This window comes from Salmo salar, chromosome 22, assembly GCF_965601325.2.
Source record: "Salmo salar chromosome 22, fSalSal1, whole genome shotgun sequence".
NCBI lineage: Eukaryota > Metazoa > Chordata > Actinopteri > Salmoniformes > Salmonidae > Salmo > Salmo salar.
Genome location: NC_138312.1, coordinates 43148840 through 43168842, shown reverse-complemented (window position 1 = coordinate 43168842; position 20003 = coordinate 43148840). Strand labels below are relative to the sequence as shown.

Here is a 20003-nt window from a genome sequence, read left to right as displayed (position 1 = left end):
AAATATACTACATTTTTCTTCATATCATGTTTCTTTAGACCAGCCTAAAATTAATGATGGATTTATTGTAATGGTGTAGGCTAAATTACATGGATTTCTTATAATTTTTTAAATGTAGATGTCCCAAAGGTCTGATTCAGTGGCTTGTAGGCTCTGGGTGGAAGCCATGAGATGCTAAATGGGTTTCTTAATTAACGGTCAATTACTGTGAGAACGGCAGTTACAGTGAGGGAAAAAGTATTTGATCCCCTGCTGATGTTGTACGTTTGCCCACTGACAAAGAAATGATCAGTCTATAATTTTAATGGTAGGTTTATTTGAACAGTGAGAGACAGAATAACAACAAAAAAATCCAGAAAAACGCATGTCAAAAATGTTATAAATTGATTTGCATTTTAATGAGGGAAATAAGTATTTGACCCCTCTGCAAAACATGACTTAGTACTTGGTGGCAAAACCCTTGTTGGCAATCACAGAGGTCAGACGTTTCTTGTAGTTGGCCACCAGGTTTGCACACATCTCAGGAGGGATTTTGTCCCACTCCTCTTTGCAGATCTTCTCCAAGACATTAAGGTTTCGAGGCTGACGTTTGGCAACTCGAACCTTCAGCTCCATCCACAGATTTTCTATGGGATTAAGGTCTGGAGACTGGCTAGGCCACTCCAGGACCTTAATGTGCTTCCTCATGAGCCACTCCTTTGTTGCCTTGGCCGTGTGTTTTGGGTCATTGTCATGCTGGAATACCAATCCACGACCCATTTTCAATGCCCTGGCTGAGGGAAGGAGGTTCTCACCCAAGATTTGACGGTACATGGCCCCATCCATCGCCCCTTTGATGAGGTGAAGTTGTCCTGTCCCCTTAGCAGAAAAACACCCCCAAAGCATAATGTTTCCACCTCCATGTTTGACGGTGGGGATGGGGTTCTTGGGGTCATAGGCAGCATTCCTCCTCCTCCAAACACGGCGAGTTGAGTTGATGCCAAAGAGCACCATTTTGGTCTCATCTGACCACAACACTTTCACCCAGTTGTCCTCTGAATCATTCAGATGCTCATTGGCAAACTTCAGACGGGCATGTATATGTGCTTTCTTGCGTAGGGGGACCTTGCGGGTGCTGCAGGATTTCAGTCCTTCACGGCGTAGTGTGTTACCAATTGTTTTCTTGGTGACTATGGTCCCAGCTGCCTTGAGATCATTGACCAGATCTGTTGTCACCTTCTCACCAAGCTGCTTGGCGATGGTCTTGTAGCCCATTCCAGCCTTGTGTAGGTCTACAATCTTGTCCCTGACATCCTTGGAGAGCTCTTTGGTCTTGGCCATGGTGGAGAGTTTGGAATCTGATTGATTGCTTGCTTCTGTGGACAGGTGTCTTTTATACAGGTAACAAACTGAGATTAGGAGCACTCCCTTTAAGAGTGTGCTCCTAATCTCAGCTCGTTACCTGTATAAAAGACACCTGGGAGCCAGAAATCTTTCTGATTTTGAGAAGGGGTCAAATACTTATTTCCCTCATTAAAATGCAAATCAATTCATAACATTTTTGACATGCGTTTTTCTGGATTTTTTTGTTGTTATTCTGTCTTTCACTGTTCAAATAAACCTACCATTAAAATTATAGACTGATAATTTCTTTGTCAGTGGGCAAACGTACAAAATCAGCAGGGGATCAAATACTTTTTTCCCTCACTGTATTTGCTTGACAATCACCGGGTGACAAAATTTAATGACCGTGATAGCCTTGTAACAGATGTTTTCATTATATTATAAATTGAAGCATAAATAAGCAAAATCCAGTTCTGAAATTTATTGGTATATTGAATCATATTTACATGATCGTACTATATTATACAGTATATATTTAGCCATGCTGTATGTTCTTCAAGTGCTTCATAAGAACGAGGAAAGTCATACACACATCTCATTATACTAGGATCTGACACTACATTACAAGGAACAGTGCAGGCATTATAGGATGAGAATACACCAGCAGCTAACACACAACTCTTACTCGAGCGATAAAGAGCTCTGCCGCAGCGTCCTCAAACTCCTTGGCGTCCATGTTGCCCCCGGCTGGCTCCGCTCCAGCCATAGCCTGGGCCAGCTTTCCGGGCGAGATCTTAGCACTCGCCTCCAGGTAGCGGCTAACCTTAGCCTCTAGGTAGGGATTGGCCTTAGCGTTAGCATTAGAGTAGTGGTTAGCATCTGAGGAGCCACCATCAGACCGGGAGGTCTCCAGGGCTTCATGGAGGGTGCCCAGCACGGCAAGACATAGTGTCCGACCAGCAGGCCCCTCAGCTGGGCCGCAGACCTCCGCGTACAGCCTCTGCGCCCGCCGGATGTAGTCAGAAAACACAGCACACGTCAGCACACCGTGCCTGAAGATGTCGTAGGGCACGGCCTCATGGTCCTGGCAGTAGAGCCGGCGTAGCAGAGGGGCTGAAGTGGAGATGGGGACACCTCCCTCGCTGCAGAGACACTTTAGAGTAGAATATAGCAGAACAAAATACTTAGATGTCCATCTACAACAGAAATTGGTATTTTGCTCTGCTCCCAAATACCTCAGACAACACACAAACACAGCACTTGAGAAGACCACACAGGGTCAGCTGCAGAGGTTAAGGGCTAGATTCTATCCGATCTCCCCTTTTAGGATATGCACCATATATATAATATATATCATATTTATTTATCGTCACATGCACCGAATACAACAGGTGTAGACTTTACAGTGAAACTTAAAAGGCAATGTTTCCTCGTTCATGGAGACCACATTCACGGTAAATGCTGCATATGTCAGCTCAATCAAAAATTACCTTTAAATGTCAATCACGCTATAACGCTGATCTAAGTGCCTTGCTCAAGGGCACAATGGAAATGAATGGTTTCTGAAACCAGCAGTGTTTACAGTATGACTTGTCAATTGTATACCCTACCTGGAGGGTGTGTGTGTAGAGGCGGCCCCTGACCCCCCCACCTGGGTTGTTAGAGCTGCATTGACCAGCAGGGCCACTGGGACCCACTGCTCCTCGCCGCTGGGGCCCTGTCTGCGTTAGCAGGTCGTAGGCCACACGGACGTTGTTGCTGAAGGCAGATCTGAATACATACACATGTGGACGTACACATCACAGGAGGACAGGCTCGTGGTAACAGCCGGAGCGGTGGAATGATGTCAAATACATTGTTTCCATGTGTTTGATGCCATTCCAGCCATTATTATGAGCTGTCCTCCCCTCAGCAGCCTCCACTGGTACACGTGCACAGGCACACATGGATCATTTCCACTGGAACAACGTCTAGTTATGATTAACATTTGGTTGAGCAGTTGTCAACTAATGTAAATTCAAACAAAAATGTCACCTGGTCATTGGATGTAGGTTAAAAAGTTAGGTAAAAAAATATGTTGACGACTTTTTGCAAATCCAATCACTTTTCCACGTTGATTCAACACCACATATATATTTTTTAATTAAAATCACATGGAAACACGGTTGATTGAACCCGTTTTTTCCCAGTAAGTTGTGTTATTTCATTGTGAGATAAAACGAGAACATAGACTTGAGCTTGGCAGTCGCAAAATGCATGTTGTTTCTGGTTTACCTCTGAGAGTGATGCGCTAGACGCAGGTGCCATAGGGCTCGACTCAGCTGCTGCTGCTCGTGTGCGCCTGCGCCGAGGTTTAGCAAATCATCGCTGCAGCATCCACCCGTCCCATTCTCAGCCTCCGAGGCCTGATTACTGAAATGGTCTGCCAAAAACCCCATTGGGTCCTCCGACCTGGCCTCTACCATTTTTAGCAGAGCCCCCCGGAGTAACTCCCCGACTCCCGCCTGCGATAGGAACTCCCGCTCGGAGTCGGTCTTGGTCGGTTTGGATTCGGACATCCCCGAAGTTCCCCCGGACCGACGTTTCTCCGCCATAGTCGTTCTAGGTAGTGACGGAAGTGATTCGTTCCTCAGGACAGCTCCGTTTGGAAAACGTAATCGTTGTGGATGCTCATCCTGCTCCATTGTACACCGCAGTAATATAAAATCGCATTGAATGTAAAATGTGTGTGCTTAATCGTGATGACAGAGATAAAACCCCGACAAATTGTTGATTTGTCTCTCGCTCTCTGGCACTGGTTGCTAGGGACGCTATTTCATGCTCCGGATGTGATGTATGAGTGTCAAAGATCATCTCAATGGTTGCTAAAATGGGAAGAGGTCTGGCCATGTAGCGTTGCTCTGCCTTCTTGACATCTCAGTCGACCAGATAGGTCGTACAGGCCCAAGTTTTGTCGCACCTGGACTACTTACTGTATGGTTATGTGCGGCAAAGAAACACATTGGTAAATTGTAGTTCGTCCATAACAACGCATATCACACTTAGAATGTATAGTGTCAGTGACAAGCATGTAAGTCTCTCCTGGCTCAAAGTTGAGGAGAGATTGACTGCATCACTATTGGTCTTTGTGCGAGGTGTTGATGTGTTGAAGGGAACTGTATATTCAAGCAGTTGGCACACAGTTCAGACACAACACAAGACATGCAACCAGAGGCCGCTTCATAGTCCCCAGGTCCAGAACAGAGGCTGGGATAAGCTCAGTATTAAATAGAGCCATGACTACATGGAACTCTGCCACCCTAGGTAACTCAAGCTACCAATACAACCAGTTTAAATAAACATAAAATAACACCTTACTGCACAAAGGGGATTGTGAAGAGAAGGCCATTTCATATATATTGAACGGTAATTTGCATTGCACTATGTATTAGACCTAGTTTGTGTGTATGTACTGATATGTAGGCTGTGTGTGACATTTTAAATTAATGCATTTCAGTCCTTGACTAATAATGTTCTGTACTGTGTATTATGTCATGTTTCATGTGGACCACAGGAAGAGTAGTTGATGCTATTGCAGTGGCTAATGGGGATCCTAATATATATACACCAATCTCATGAATGCTAACTTAAAGGCATGTTAAAACATCATTGATCCAACGTTTATTCACATTTTTTTTTTAAAGCGCTTATTCGCATCCTAACTTTCACATTCATACCCACAGCTTAAATAAACAAAATAACAATTTATAAATACTATGAAATACTCATAGGCATGTTTAGTTATGAATGTAAGAGCATCTTGCAGCACAAAAGTGCAATAAATAAACCTTTATCAATTAACATTTTGCCAAATCACCACAACAGAAGTAACATCCTTCAATAAACCTAGAAACATTGACAAAAACTTGTTTAAGTGTTTCTTCATCTTTAGCACACATTCATTCAACATGACAGGGGAGTAGCCTACCATTTTTACAGGCAAGAGGAAATACTGCAGACTTAGATTGTCACCATCTCCGCTCCACTGAGACAGCAGCAACATCCTGTAGCGTCACCTTTATCCAGCATCACAAATGTATACAAATAACGTATATACACACACACAATGGTCAGAATCCATTTGTCTGAGGATGCCTACATTTACACCACAAGTCCTGTCACCCAGCCTCTCTTTGCCTTCTCTTTCTTCTTACTTTGTTGGTACTCCGCAATTTTTTGGTGGAAGAATCCTACAAAAAAAATGACAGGAAAAACAAATTATTCATTGCTAGGTAAGTGAATCTTAAGTGAATATGCTCCTATGAAAAAGTTATTTTTTGTTGTTAACCACACATCTTCCTCCAGCTTTGGTTAGTGCTTGGCCCAAATCTGTTTGTTGTACATCAATGATCTACCATAGAGCCAGCCTTCAAATGTACACCAATGACACTTGTCCATTTGTCTGGTAAAACCTGTGCTGATGTCTAAACAACTGACAGAACATCTGGACTCAGTGGCTTGCAACAGTGCCGAGACCCCTAGAGTCACTGTTCCAATGCTTTGAAAATCCTGGACCAAAAGCATATTCGGTACCATCACGGTCACATCTTGAAAAACTACAATGTACTGAGCTTTGAACACTTAATCAGATTTGCACATGTGAAGCTTGTGTTTCAATGTCTCAAATGGTCTTGAGAGGTTCTAAAAACGTTTCTTTTAATGAAAATGACAAACAAAAAAAATCCTAGCTTTCAAATAGGCACATTCTTCTAATCTCCTCTCTCTTACAACTCTTCCACGGGCCTTAGTGTACAGTCGTGGCCAAAAGTTTTGAGAATGACAAATATTAATTTTCAAAGTCTGCTGCCTCAGTGTCTTTAGATATTTTTGTCAGATGTTACTATGGAATACTGAAGTATAATTACAAGCATTTCATAAGTGTCAAAGGCTTTTATTGACAATTACATGAAGTTGATGCAAAGAGTCAATATTTGCAGTGTTGACCCTTCTTTTTCAAGACCTCTGCAATCCGCCCTGGCATGCTGTCAATTAACTTCTGGGCCACATCCTGACTGATGGCAGCCCATTATTTCATAATCAATGCTTGGAGTTTGTCAGAATTTGTAGGTTTGTGTTTGTCCACCTGCCTCTTGAGGATTGACCACAAGTTCTCAATGGGATTAAGGTCTGGGGAGTTTCCTGGCCATGGACCCAAAATATCGATGTTTTGTTCCCCGAGCCACTTAGTTATCACTTTTGCCTTATGGCAAGGTGCTCCATCATGCTGGAAAAGGCATTGTTCGTCACCAAACTGTTCCTGGATGGTTGGGAGAAGTTGCTCTCTGAGGATGTGTTGGTACCATTCTTTATTCATGGCTGTGTTCTTAGGCAAAATTCTGAGTGAGCCCACTCCCTTGGCTGAGAAGCAACCCCACACATGAATGGTCTCGGGATGTTTTACAGTTGGCGTGACACAGGACTGATGGTAGCGCTCACCTTGTCTTCTCCGGACAAGCTTTTTTCCAGATGCCCCAAACAATCGGAAAGGGGATTCAGAGAAAATGACTTTACCCCAGTCCTCAGCAGTCCAATCCCTGTACCTTTTGCAGAATATCAGTCTGTCCCTGATGTTTTACCTGGAGAGAAGTGGCTTCTTTGCTGCTCTTCATCTTCCAAAAGTCTTTGCCTCACTGTGCGTGCAGATGCACTCACACCTGCCTGCTGCCATTCCTGAGCAAGCTCTGTACTGGTGGTGCCCCGATCCCGCAGCTGAATCAACTTTAGGAGACGGTCCTGGCGCTTGGACTTTCTTGGGCACCCTGAAGCCTTCTTCACAACAATTGAACCGCTCTCCTTGAAGTTCTTGATTATCTGATAAATGGTTGATTTAGGTGCAATCTTACTAGCAGCAATATCCTTGCCTGTGAAGCCCTTTTTGTGCAAAACAAACAATTCCTCCAAACATAACGATGGTCATTATGGCCAAACAGTTCTATTTTTGTTTCATCAGACCAGAGGACATTTCTCCAAAAAGTACGATCTTTGTCCCCATATGCAGTTGCAAACCGTAGTCTGGCTTTTTTATGGCGGTTTCGGAGCAGTGGCTTCTTTCCTTGCTGAGTGGCCTTTCAGATCATGTTGATATAGGGCTCGTTTTACTGTGGATATAGATACTTCTGTACCAGTTTCCTCCAGCATCTTCACAAGGTCCTTTGCTGTTGTTCTGGGATTGATTTGCACTTTTCGCACCAAAGTACATTCATCTCTAGGAGACAACGCGTCTCCTTCCTGAGCGGTATGAGAGCTGCGTGGTCCCATGGTGTTTATACTTGCGTACTATTGTTTGTACAGATGAACGTGGTACCTTCAAATGTTTGGAAATTGCTCACAAGGATGAACCAGACTTGTGGAGGTCTACCATTTTTTCCTGAGGTCTTGGCTCATTTCTTTTGATTTTCCCATGTCGTCAAGCAAAGAGGCACTGAGTTTGATTCAATTGGAGGTGTACCTGTGGATGCATTTCAAGGCCTACCTTTAAATGATGTGGGGTAACTGCCTTCCTGTAGCGCCGTCTTAAGCGTCTCACAGTACGGCCATTGCAATTTATTGCCCTGGCCACATCTGCAGTTCTCATGCCTCCTTGCAGCATGCTTAAGGCACGTTCACGCAGATGAGCAGGGACCATGGGCATCTTTCTTTTGGTGTTTTTCCAGAGTCAGTAGAAAGTCCTCTTTAGTGTCCTAAGTTTTCATAACTGTGAACTTAATTGCCTACCGTCTGTAAGCTGTTAGTGTCTTAACAACAGTTCCACAGGTGCATGTTCATTAATTGTTTATGGTTCATTGAACAAGCATGGGAAACAGTGTTTAAACCTTTTACAATGAAGATCTGTGAAGTTATTTGGATTTTTACAAATTATCTTTGAAAGACAGGGTCCTGAAAAAGGGACGTTTATTTCTTTGCCGAGTTTATATTTGTGGGTCTAACTTTCTCACTCATTTATGATCAATTCAGGACTATCCGTATACCAATACTTTTGGTCCCCTAAAATGGAGGGACCATGTACAATAAGTGCTGTAATTTCTGAACGGCTCACCCAATATCGATGGCAGCTCACCCAACGCTCAAATGCAAGCTGACAGTATGCACTTAACCTCAGTCAATGTATCATTTCAAATCCAAACTGCTGGAGTACAGAGCCAAAACAAAGGAACATGTCACTGTCCCAATACTTTTGGAGCTCACTGTATGTATGATATTTGCTGTGTGCATATAACTGTAAACTATGACATTTTGCTTTGTGCATATAATTGCGTTAATGTAGTGATATGTGATTTAGTGATTATGCATTTCTTTCTTTTGTTTCTATTAGAACCTTAGACTATAGTGCATGCACTGGACCATTGTTTATTCAATGTGTTTTTACTTGACCCTATCCAAATAAACCAAATTCAAGTTGTATTCTATTCCATCCTATTCTATTGTTTCAGAAAGTGATGCAACCAGACCTTCCTGTGTGGGCTGTCTCTCCACTTCCTGGATGAAGAGGTCGAACATCTGTGTCTGGATGAAGCGTTTGACAAATTGGCGGCTGGCCTTCGGCTCGGAGGCCTTGCAGAAGCTCTTGATCTGGAATACTCCAGGCTGCCCGCCGCTTCTGCGTTTAACATGGGAGGGGAAGTGACCCACAGTCTTGACAAAGAAGGAGAGGAAGGCCTCCGAGACCACCTTATTCAACTCCTCCGAGGCTAGATAGAAAACACAGTACAGAGAATACAGATGATCCAGTCAGGATGCTGAGGTGGTGTCTACAAACACAGGTTGAAAGGCCTCAGACAACACCCCTCTCATATATTCTGAGGCAGGACACAAAGTGTACAGAAGATTGTCCGTTTTTAAGTGGCGTCTGCTTTGAGATAGCCAATATGTTGTTGACACAATCATAGTTGTCTTGGAGACTTTCCAACCTATGTTAAGCTGTATGGCAACCACAACACATGGTGGATTGGCATGTGTGTGTGGATGGATGGGGGTGTGGTGTGTGTGTGGATGGATGGGGGTGTGGTGTGTGTGAGCGCTGAGGGGTTGCAGAGGTGCATCTGTGTCTGGATCCACTTAGGCACTGTCAACAGTATCCAGAATAGAACTTCCAGGGTCGTGACGCTGGTCAAACCCTGGGTGTATGTTTCTACAGTATTTTCTCCAACATCACAACCCTCCCACGCACACCCAGACTAGCATAAACTTGGGACATTCCAGGGTTCATACTGTGTGGTATGAGAGAGAGATATGTTCATATTACAGCAACCATCCAGAACATTTCATTGCACATCCACCTCATCATTATTTCTCGCTCATTCTGCACAGAGGATCTCACTTCTACCGTTGGGTTTGTATGGACTATGATCGAGGATCTCACTTCTATCGTTGGGTTTGTATGGACTATGATCGAGGATCTCACTTCTATCGTTGGGTTTGTATGGACTATGATCGAGGATCTCACTTCTATCGTTGGGTTTGTATGGACTATGATCGAGGATCTCACTTCTATCATTGGGTTTTATGAACTATGATGCTGCCTCATGTGTTTCGATTTGTTGCTGATGGAGTCCGTCTTATCTGAAATCGAATGAAAGCCTGAGTCACTGTGTTTACAGAATCCTCTTAAGCCCTATAAACAAGAGTAAAAATTCTAGTCAGTCATCAGAACAAAATGTAGAATGAGTCCACTCACTGGAGTTGTCTTTCCTGCAACACAAGGCCTGGAGAAGCTCCTCCTGTAGTTTCTCTGGTAGGATGGTGCTCTCGTCTCCTATCTGTGCAAAAGAGAGAGGACACAGGAATCTGAGAGGTTGTTGCCAGACCAGCAAGAATGTTTTGGTATTTCTGAGTATACACACATTCAGCCAGAGAGGGAAAAACATTTGAACTGAACTGGTCTGAACCACATACACGATCAAGTTGGCTTTCAAAATGAGAATCATGGGAGTAGTGACGCTAGTTTACTAATCTGATTGTGAGATAAGCGTTTTAGTTTATTTACAGTGGGGGAAAAAGTATTTGATCCCCTGCCGATTTTGTACGTTTGCCCACTTACAAAGACATGATCAGTCTATAATTTTAAATGGTAGGTTTATATGAACAGTGAGAGACAGAATAACAAGAAAAAAATCCAGAAAAACACATGTCAAAAATGTTATAAATTGATTTGCATTTTAATGAGGGAAATAAGTATTTGACCCCTCTGCAAAACATGACTTAGTACTTGGTGGCAAAACCCTTGTTGGCAATCACAGGGGTCAGACGTTTCTTGTAGTTGGCCACCAGGTTTGCACACATCTCAGGAGGGATTTTGTCCCACTCCACTTTGCAGATCTTCTCCAAGACATTAAGGTTTCGAGGCTGACGTTTGGCAACTCGAACCTTCAGCTCCATCCACAGATTTTCTATGGGATTAAGGTCTGGAGACTGGCTAGGCCACTCCAGGACCTTAATGTGCTTCCTCTTGAGCCACTCCTTTGTTGCCTTGGCCGTGTGTTTTGGGTCATTGTCATGCTGGAATACCCATCCACGACATTTTCAATGCCTTGGCATCAGGGAAGGAGGTTCTCACCTAAGATTTGACGGTACATGGCCCCGTCCTTTGATGCGGTGAAGTTGTCCTGTCCCCTTAGCAGAAAAACACCCCCAAAGCATAATGTTTCCACTTCCATGTTTGAAGGTGGAGATGGTGTTCTTGGGGTCATATGCAGCATTCCTACTCCTCCAAACACGGCGAGTTGAGTTGATGCCAAATAGCTCCATTTTGGTCTCATCTGACCACAACATTTTCACCAGTTGTCCACTGAATCATTCATATGTTCATTGGCAAACTTCAGACAGGCATGTACATGTATTCTTGAGCAGGGGGACCTTGCGGGCGCTGCAGGATTTCAGTCCTTCACGCGTAGTGTGTTACCAATTGTTTTCTTGGTGACTATGGTCCCAGCTTGCCTTGAGATCATTGACAAGATCCTCCCGTGTAGTTCTGGGCTGATTCCTCACCGTTCTCATGCTCATTGCAACTCCACGAGGTGAGATCTTGCATGGAGCCCCAGGCCGAGCGATATTGACAGTTCTTTTGTGTTTCTTCCATTTGCGAATAATCGCAAATGTTGTCACCTTCTCACCAAGCTGCTTAGCGATGGTCTTGTAGCCCATTCCAGCCTTGTGTAGGTCTACAATCTTGTCCCTGACATCCTTGGAGAGCTCTTTGGTCTTGGCCATGATGGAGAGTTTGGAATCTGACTGATTGATTGCTTCTGTGGACAGGTCTCTTTTATACAGGTAACAAACTGAGATTAGGAGCACTCCCTTTAAGAGTGTGCTCCTAATCTCAGCTCGTTACCTGTATAAAAGACACCTGGGAGCCAGAAATCTTTCTGATTGAGAGGGGGTCAAATACTTACTTCCCTCATTAAAATGCTAATCAATTTATAACATTTCTGACATGCGTTTTTCTGGATATTTTTGTTGTTATTCTGTCTCTCACTGTTCAAATAAACCTACCATTAAAATTATAGACTGATCATTTCTTTGTCAGTGGGCAAACATACAAAATCAGCAGGGGATCAAATACTTTTTTCCCCCACTGTATGTACTTTTGTTTGTGAACTTGAGGGGAAATATGGTGCATGCAATACTTACACAAGTGATGAAGGTGTTCTCTGCTCCCTCTGTCAGATCTACAATGAGCATCTGTTTATAAGACAGAAATACACACAAAATCTTCAGGTCGGAGATAACACTCACACTGGCTGTTTTCCATAGGCTGTAATTCTGTTAGTGCTAGCTTAATGAGTGTCACTGGATATATTCTCCCATCTGTAGCCGGTCACAGTGTAGAGACAGGAATGCCTGATCCCAAACAGTAAAACATTGTTTACAATACTCAACAACTGCCCTTAAATTTCTTTAAAAAAAAATCTGTCTTTGTCCCCAAACCATAACTTCATCAAATAGTATTTTCTGAAGCCGACATGTACAGTACGTATACAAACACATTCTGCTCTGCAATACACACTCACGTCACTCTGGTCGATGACATCATCCAGTTTGTTCTTTTGCACACCAAGCAGGTAGGGAGTGGGTGCCATGACGACATCAATCAGCACTGAAGGAACGATGGAGATGAAGGTGTGTTGCCATGTGAACGGATAGAGCAGCGCCGCAACCGCATGCAACACCTGGGACAGGGTACTGTAGGGGGGGGAAGCAGGTACAAACTTTACACCCATTCAACATGCAGACAATAGGCCTGCCCTTGTCTCAGACAACCCAGGCTCAGTGATGTCCTTTTGGGGTTAGGATTAGGGTTGGTGTTGTACCTGAGTTCGTCAGCCATGAAGATGATTCGTCGTTCGAGAACGGTGGAGGCAAACACCCGCAGCACCTCCTCGTCTGTGAGACAGCGGAACAGTGTCCGGAAATCCACATGCTCCAACCACGAGTCCAACGGCCTTGTCAAACTGATGACCTGGAGACACACAGGCCAGGAACAGAGACAAAAAGGTCTTCAGGAAAAGAGAGATGGAGCGAGATCTGAGAGCTCTTTCAGTGCTGGACTCTAGGATGAAGGTCTTGATCCTCATCGTGATGTCAAGGGCTTTGTGTGTGTCTCCAAACTCCATGTGTCCTCAAGGGCTGCGGGTTTTTGCTCCTTCTCTGTACTTAATTGATCGATGAAGGTTATTGATTAATTAGGAACTCCCCTCACCTGGTTCACTAGGTTTTAATTAGCCATGAATTTAAAGGAATTAACAAAAAACAGAAGACACACAACCCTCTAGGAATTGAGTTAAATACCCCTGTTATTGATAACTTTGACACCTTCTGGAAACAGGAGATACTCTACAGGAATGACAGAGTCCATCCAAATCATCTTGGCTCCTGGACTCTGTCCATGCATTTCAAGTCTGCGTTGAAACAATGACTGGTAACTGATCCAAGACCAGTTCAGTTAATCCCTACCGTTGTGACAATGAGTCATCATATTGCATGATCTTAGGGGCATTGGCAAACACAATGCAAGTAATTTAAAGTACCCTAATTGCGTCGAAAACATCTGTTTATCATACAGCTAACGTAAGCAGTAATCATGAGCCTATAAACCAGAGTTACACTGTTAGCACTGAGGCGGTGTGCAATAGTAGGAAGACCACGTCATGCAGTTCACCCTGCACTATCAGCTCCAATGTACCTCTGATAAGCTTCCCAGTAAAGCATTAAAAACAATCAAGCAACACAGAAAAGTGCTGAAAATAGGTTAATATGGGCTATGTAACCTAAGAAACAAGGTCCATGAAGCCAATAACTTGCTTGTAACAGATTACATTCATATTCGGACTATATCTGAAACTCACTTAGATACTACAGTTGAAGTCGGAAGTTTACATACACCTTAGCCAAATACATTTAAACTCAGTTTCACAATTCCTGACATTTAATCCTAGTAAGAAATCCCTGTCTTTGGTCAGTTAGGATCACCACTTTATTTTAAGAATGTGAAATGTCAGAATAATAGCAGAGAGAATCATTTCTTTCAGCTTTTATTTCTTTCATCACATTCCCAGTGGGTCATAAGTTTACATACACTCAATTAGTATTTGGTAGCATTGCCTTTAAATTGTTTAACTTGGGTCAAACGTTTTGAGTAGCCTTCCACAAGCTTCGGACAATAAGTTTGGTGAATTTTGGCCCATTTCCCCTGACAGAGCTGGTGTAACTGAGTCAGGTTTGTAGGCCTCTTTGCTCGCACACGCTTTTTCAGTTCTGGCCAGAAATATTCTATAGGATTGAGGTCAGGGCTTTGTGATGGCCACTCCAATGCCTTGATTTCATTGTCCTTAAGCCATTTTGCCACAATGTGGAAGTATGTTTGGGGTCATTGTCCATGTGGAAGACAACCAAGCACTAACAGTCAGTATCTGGATAGCGTGTGTGAAATCAGAGGTATATTTTCTGGGTGACCTAAATACTGACTGGCTTTCATCAAGCTGCCCACTCAAGAAAAAACTTCAAACTGTAACCAGTGCCTGCAACCTGGATCAGGTTGTCAGTCAACCTACCAGGGTAGTTATAAACAGCACAGGAATTAAATCATCAACATGTGTTGATCACATCTTTACTAACGCTGCAGATATTTGCTTTAAAGCAGTATCCAAATCCATACGATGTAGCGATCACGTCGGATATTTAATTCGATTTTTCTTCTTTCCTTGAAACCAACTGGCTAGTACTTTAGTTAGCTAATCAAACTAACGTACATGCAGGCACAAGTCCCAGTGCCCTCCCATTAATTATATGCCAACGGAAGCCTCAAATATAATCCAGTTAGAATCAGGAATTCCCCAGCGTAGATGATTAGGCCCCTTGCATTTTTACTAAATGACATGCCACTGACTGAGTAAAGCCAGTGTCTATGTATGCGAATGACTCACTATGCATGTCAGCTACTGAAATGACTGCAACACTCAACAAAAAGCTGCAGTTAGTTTCAGAGTGGATGGCAAGGAATGAGTTAGCCCTAAATATTTCTAAAACTAAAAGCATTGTATTTGGAACAAAACTCACTAAACTTCAACTAAATCTTGTAATAAATAATGTGGAAATTGAGATGACTAAACTGCTTGGAGTAACCCTAGATTGTAAAGTGTCATGGTCAAAATATATTGATGTCGTAGTAGCTAAGATGGGGAGAAGTCTGTCCATAATAAAGCGTTGCTCTGCATTCTTAACACAATCAACAAGGCAGATCCTACAGGCCTGAGTTTTGTCGCACCTTGACTACTGTTCAGTCGTGTGGTCAGGTGCCACAAAAAAAAAAAAAAAAGACTTAGGAAAATAGCAATTGGCTCAGAACAGGACAGCACAGCTAGCCCTTGGATGTACACAGAGCTAATATTAATAATATGCATGTCAATCTCTCCTGGCTCAAAGTGGAGGAGAGATCGACTTCATCACTACTTTTATTTATGAGAGGTATTGACATGTTGAAAGCACCGAGCTGTTTGTCTAAACTACTGGCACACAGCTCGGACACCCATGAATACCCCACAAGACATGCCACAAGAGGTCTCTTCACAGTCCAAGTCCAGAACAGACTATGGGAGGCACACTACATAGAGCCATGACTACATGGAACTCTATTACACATCAAGTAACTCATGCAAGCGGTGAAATTAGATTTTAAAAAAATAAATAAAAAAACTTACAGAACAGCGGGGACAGCGGACACACACACACACACACACCACACACGATTTAGTACAGTAGATGTGTGGTAGTGGTGAAGTAGGGGCCTGAGGGCACACAGTGTGTTGGGAAATCTGTGAATGTATTGTAATGTTTTTAAAATTGTATAAACTGCCTTAATTTTGCTGGACCCCAGGAAGAATGGGGATCCATAATAAATACCTCTGTTCCAGACTCTGGTATGAAGCTCTTGATCTTGACAGTGCTTCCGGGAGCAGGGAAAGGCGCCTCCCTCAGGCTCTGCATGAATGGATAGATCATCGCCATGGAGATCTGCCTGCGCTTCTCCACCTCATCAAAGATCTGAAAAACACATATAGAATTATATAAGTTGTAAGCACCAATCATACTGTAGTAAAGCTCTGTTGTGTGTAGACCAGCCTCCATATTAGGCCTACCATTTAGAATGGGTCATCAGCCCTATGTAAATGTATTGCAACCTGACTTTTGATGAATGCTATACTCATCTAGTTAACACTGACTAGTTGGGATAAGTGTATGTGGAAGAGTGGCTCTCAGGTTCTAAATATAGTTGTTCATAAACAGTTTGACTCATCAGGGAATTTTGGCCTAATGAAGTAGTAGGGAATGTCATTACTAGACCAGCCCGTTTCTCTCTTCGTCTGACACACACTCTCCTTGCCTGCCGCAGCATAGATAATCTACTGTAAGGGTTAGAAGTCACCCTGACGGATGAGGACATCAGTTGAACAACCCTCAGTGAAGATTGCCTTGCTACAACAGGGCAGGGAGCTGAAGAACACCCCATTCTCTATTAATGAACAATTTCCCCATTCAATAGGGGAGAGAAGACGTGCCCTGTACCCTACTTTCAAGTCTCAGAACAGAGAAGCAGAATGTCTACTGGTCGATTAATTGTACATAAACAACCAAGAGTTCAAGAACTAGAAGAATACAACGTGGCTGTGAGTGATAGCTACCTCCTGCTGAAATATATATCTTTTTTTATGCATGGACACTTTATTTAAAAAAATGTATTCATGCAGTACAGAACCATGTGGACTTAAAATAAGGTTGGACTTACGGGAAGGCGAAATGGGTATGCAGGATTAAAAAAAAATATGTAACTTATGCAATATGGAACTTGACTTAAACAATTTTTTTTTTAAATATATTATATAAATAAATCAGGTTTGGATCTAGGGGAAGACGAAGGAGGGTAAGGCAGACCTTTCTTTTCTTTCTTTTTGTTTGTTTATTTAAATTTGAAGACTGCACAGGTAGTAAAATACAAAACCAAGGTTGTTTTTTTGGAGTTTGACATAATATGGCCCAATTGTAGGGATCAGGGTATATTATGACTTAAAAGCTGTTATATAGTGCGGCCCTTTTTGGGGATGTGAATCGGAACGAATAGAATTTAAGCTATACGATCCTAATGTGACATTATCTATTTTTCATTTTTTTTAAATAGATCTTAAAAATGTAAACGGAATATTGTTCTGATACACACCGGCAAATGGATTGGTTATTGTCAACAGGGTTGTTGTCTATATTAGTGTGCGGCTGGATTGGTTAACACTGGGTTAAACTGATTAAAGTTAATGGTAGAGCCAACACAATAACTGGCTTATGGAGGCACTTCTCTAAGTGAGAAGTGTATTATGAGCTACAGTTGAAGTCGAATGTTTACATACACCATAGCCAAATACATTTAAACTCAGTTTCACAACTCCTGACATTTAATCCTAGTAAAAATTCCCTGTCTTAGGTCAGTTAGGATCACCACTTTATTTTACGAATGTGAAATGTCAGAATAATAGTTGAGAGAATGATTTCAGCTTTATTTCTTTCATCACATTCCCAGTGGGTCTGAAGTTTACATACTCAATTAGTATTTGGTAGCATTGCCTTTAAATTGTTTAACTTGGGTCAAACGTTTTGAGTAGCCTTCCACAAGCTTCCCACAATAAGTTGGGTGAATTTTGGCCCATTTCTACTGACAGAGCTGGTGTAACTGAGTCAGGTTTGTAGGCCTCCTTGCTCGCACACACTTATTCAGTTCTGCCCACAAATGTCTATAGGATTGAGGTCAGGGCTTTGTGATGGCCACTCCGATACCTTGACCTTGTTGTCCTCAAGCCATTTTTCCACAACTTTGAAAGTATGCTTGGGGTCATTGTCCATTTGAAAAGACCCATTTGCGACCAAGCTTTAACTTCCTGACTACTGTCTTGAGATGTTGCTTCAATATATCCACAATTTTCCCTCATAATGCCATCTATTTTGTGAAGTGCACCAGTCCCTCCTGCAGCTAAGCACACCCACATGTTGCCACCCCCGTGCTTCACGGTTGGGATGGTGGTCTTCGGCTTGCTATCCTCCCCCTTTTTCCTCCAAACATAATGATGGTCATTATGGACAAAGTTCTATTTTTGTTTCATCACACCAGAGGACATTTATCCAAAAAGTACAGTCTTTGTCCCCATGTGCAGTTGCAAACTGTAGTCTGGCTTTTTTAATGGTGGTTTTGGAGCAGTGGCTTCTTCCTTGCTGAGCAGCCTTTCAGGTTATGTTGATATAGGACTCGTTTTACTGTGGATATAGATACTTCTGTACCCGTTTCCTCCAGCATCTTCACAAGGTCCTTTGCTGTTGTTCTGGGATTGATTTGCACATCAAAGTACGTTCATCTCTAGGAGACGGAACGTGTCTCCTTCCTGACCAGCATGACGGCTGCGTGGTCCAATGGTGTTTATACTTGTGTACTATTGTTTGTACAGATGAACGTGGTACCTTCAGGCATTTGGAAACTGCTCCCAAGGATGAACCAGAATGTGGAGGTCTACAATTTTTTTCTGAGGTCTTGGCTGATTTCTTTTGATTTTCCCATGATGTCAAGCAAAGAGGCACTGAGTTTGAAGGTAGGCCTTGAAATACATCCACAGGTAGACCTCAAATTGACCCAAATTATGTCAATTAGCCTATCAGAAGCTTCTAAAAGGCATGAAATTATTTTCTGGAATTTTCCAAGCTGTGTAAAGGCACAGTCAACTTAGTGTATGTGAACTTCTGACCCACTGGAATTGTGATACAGTGAATTGTAAGTGAAATAATCTGTCTGTCAACAATTGTTGGAAAAATTACTTGTCATGCAAAGTACAATCGTGACCAAAAGTTGAGAATGACACAAATATTAATTTTACAAACTTTGCTGCTTCAGTGTCTTTAGATATTTTTGTCAGATGTTACTATGGAATACTGAAGTATAATTACAAGCATGTCATAAGCGTCAAAGGCTTTTATTGACAATTACATGAAGTTGATGCAAAGAGTCAATATTTACAGTGTTGACCCTTATTTTTCAAGACCTCTGCAATCCACCCTGGCATGCTGTCAATTAACTTCTGGGCCACATCCTGAATGATTGCAGCCCATTCTCGCATAATCAATGCTTGGAGTTTTTCAGAATTTGTGGGTGTTTGTTGGTCCACCCGCCTCTTGAGGATTGACCACAAGTTCTCAATGGGATTAAGGTCTGGGGAGTTTCCTGGCCATGGACCCAAAATATCGATGTTTTGTTCCCCGAGCCACTTAGTTATCACTTTTGCCTTATGGCAAGGTGCTCCATCATGCTGGAAAAGGCATTGTTCGTCACCAAACTGTTCCTGGATGGTTGGGAGAAGTTGCTCTCGGAGGATGTGTTGGTACCATTCTTTATTCATGGCTGTGTTCTTAGGCAAAATTCTGAGTGAGCCCACTCCCTTGGCTGAGAAGCAACCCCACACATGAATGGTCTCGGGATGTTTTACAGTTGGCGTGACACAGGACTGATGGTAGCGCTCACCTTGTCTTCTCCGGACAAGCTTTTTTCCAGATGCCCCAAACAATCGGAAAGGGGATTCATCAGAGAAAATGACTTTACCCCAGTCCTCAGCAGTCCAATCCCTGTACCTTTTGCAGAATATCAGTCTGTCCCTGATGTTTTACCTGGAGAGAAGTGGCTTCTTTGCTGCCCTTCTTGACACTAGGCCATCTTCCAAAAGTCTTTGCCTCACTGTGCGTGCAGATGCACTCACACCTGCCTGCTGCCATTCCTGAGCAAGCTCTGTACTGGTGGTGCCCCGATCCCGCAGCTGAATCAACTTTAGGAGACGGTCCTGGCGCTTGCTGGACTTTCTTGGGCGCCCTGAAGCCTTCTTCACAACAATTGAACCGCTCTCCTTGAAGATCTCATAAATGGTTGATTTAGGTGCAATCTTACTGGCAGCAATATCCTTGCCTGTGAAGCCCTTTTTGTGCAAAGCAATGATGAAGGCACGCGTTTCCTTGCAGGTAACCATGGTTGACAGAGGATGAACAATGATTCCAAGCACCACCCTCATTTTTAAGCTTCCAGTCTGTTATTCAAACTCAATCAGCATGACAGAGTGATCTCCAGCCTTGTC

At 42.9% G+C, this 20003-nt stretch overlaps 2 protein-coding genes across 3 annotated transcripts in view; both read right to left on the bottom strand.

Moving 5' to 3' along the window:
- Positions 1-1789: 1789 nt before the first annotated feature.
- Positions 1790-4141, bottom strand: tpgs1 (tubulin polyglutamylase complex subunit 1). Its single transcript, XM_014167721.2, has 3 exons — positions 3598-4141; positions 2934-3093; positions 1790-2476 (listed from the first exon to the last, which is right to left on the bottom strand). Exons 1-3 carry the CDS (start codon positions 4005-4007, stop codon positions 1991-1993), a joined length of 1056 nt encoding a protein of 351 aa, XP_014023196.1. The 5' UTR covers positions 4008-4141; the 3' UTR covers positions 1790-1990.
- Positions 4142-4960: 819 nt separating this feature from the next.
- The window catches only part of LOC106583491 (DENN domain-containing protein 2D), a 29660-nt gene continuing 14617 nt past the window's right edge, over positions 4961-20003 (bottom strand). Inside the window, exons 7-13 of one of the 2 annotated variants that reach the window (XM_014167729.3) lie at positions 15757-15897; positions 12669-12817; positions 12369-12540; positions 11989-12039; positions 10037-10118; positions 8811-9050; positions 4961-5552 (exon numbers count right to left, since the gene is read on the bottom strand). In XM_014167729.3, coding sequence (XP_014023204.1) covers positions 5464-5552; positions 8811-9050; positions 10037-10118; positions 11989-12039; positions 12369-12540; positions 12669-12817; positions 15757-15897 — 924 coding nt within the window. In that variant the 3' untranslated portion in view covers positions 4961-5463. Of the gene's footprint in view, positions 5553-8810; positions 9051-9610; positions 9922-10036; positions 10119-11988; positions 12040-12368; positions 12541-12668; positions 12818-15756; positions 15898-20003 lie in introns of those variants that run through there. The other variant, XM_082967625.1, reaches the window with a different exon arrangement.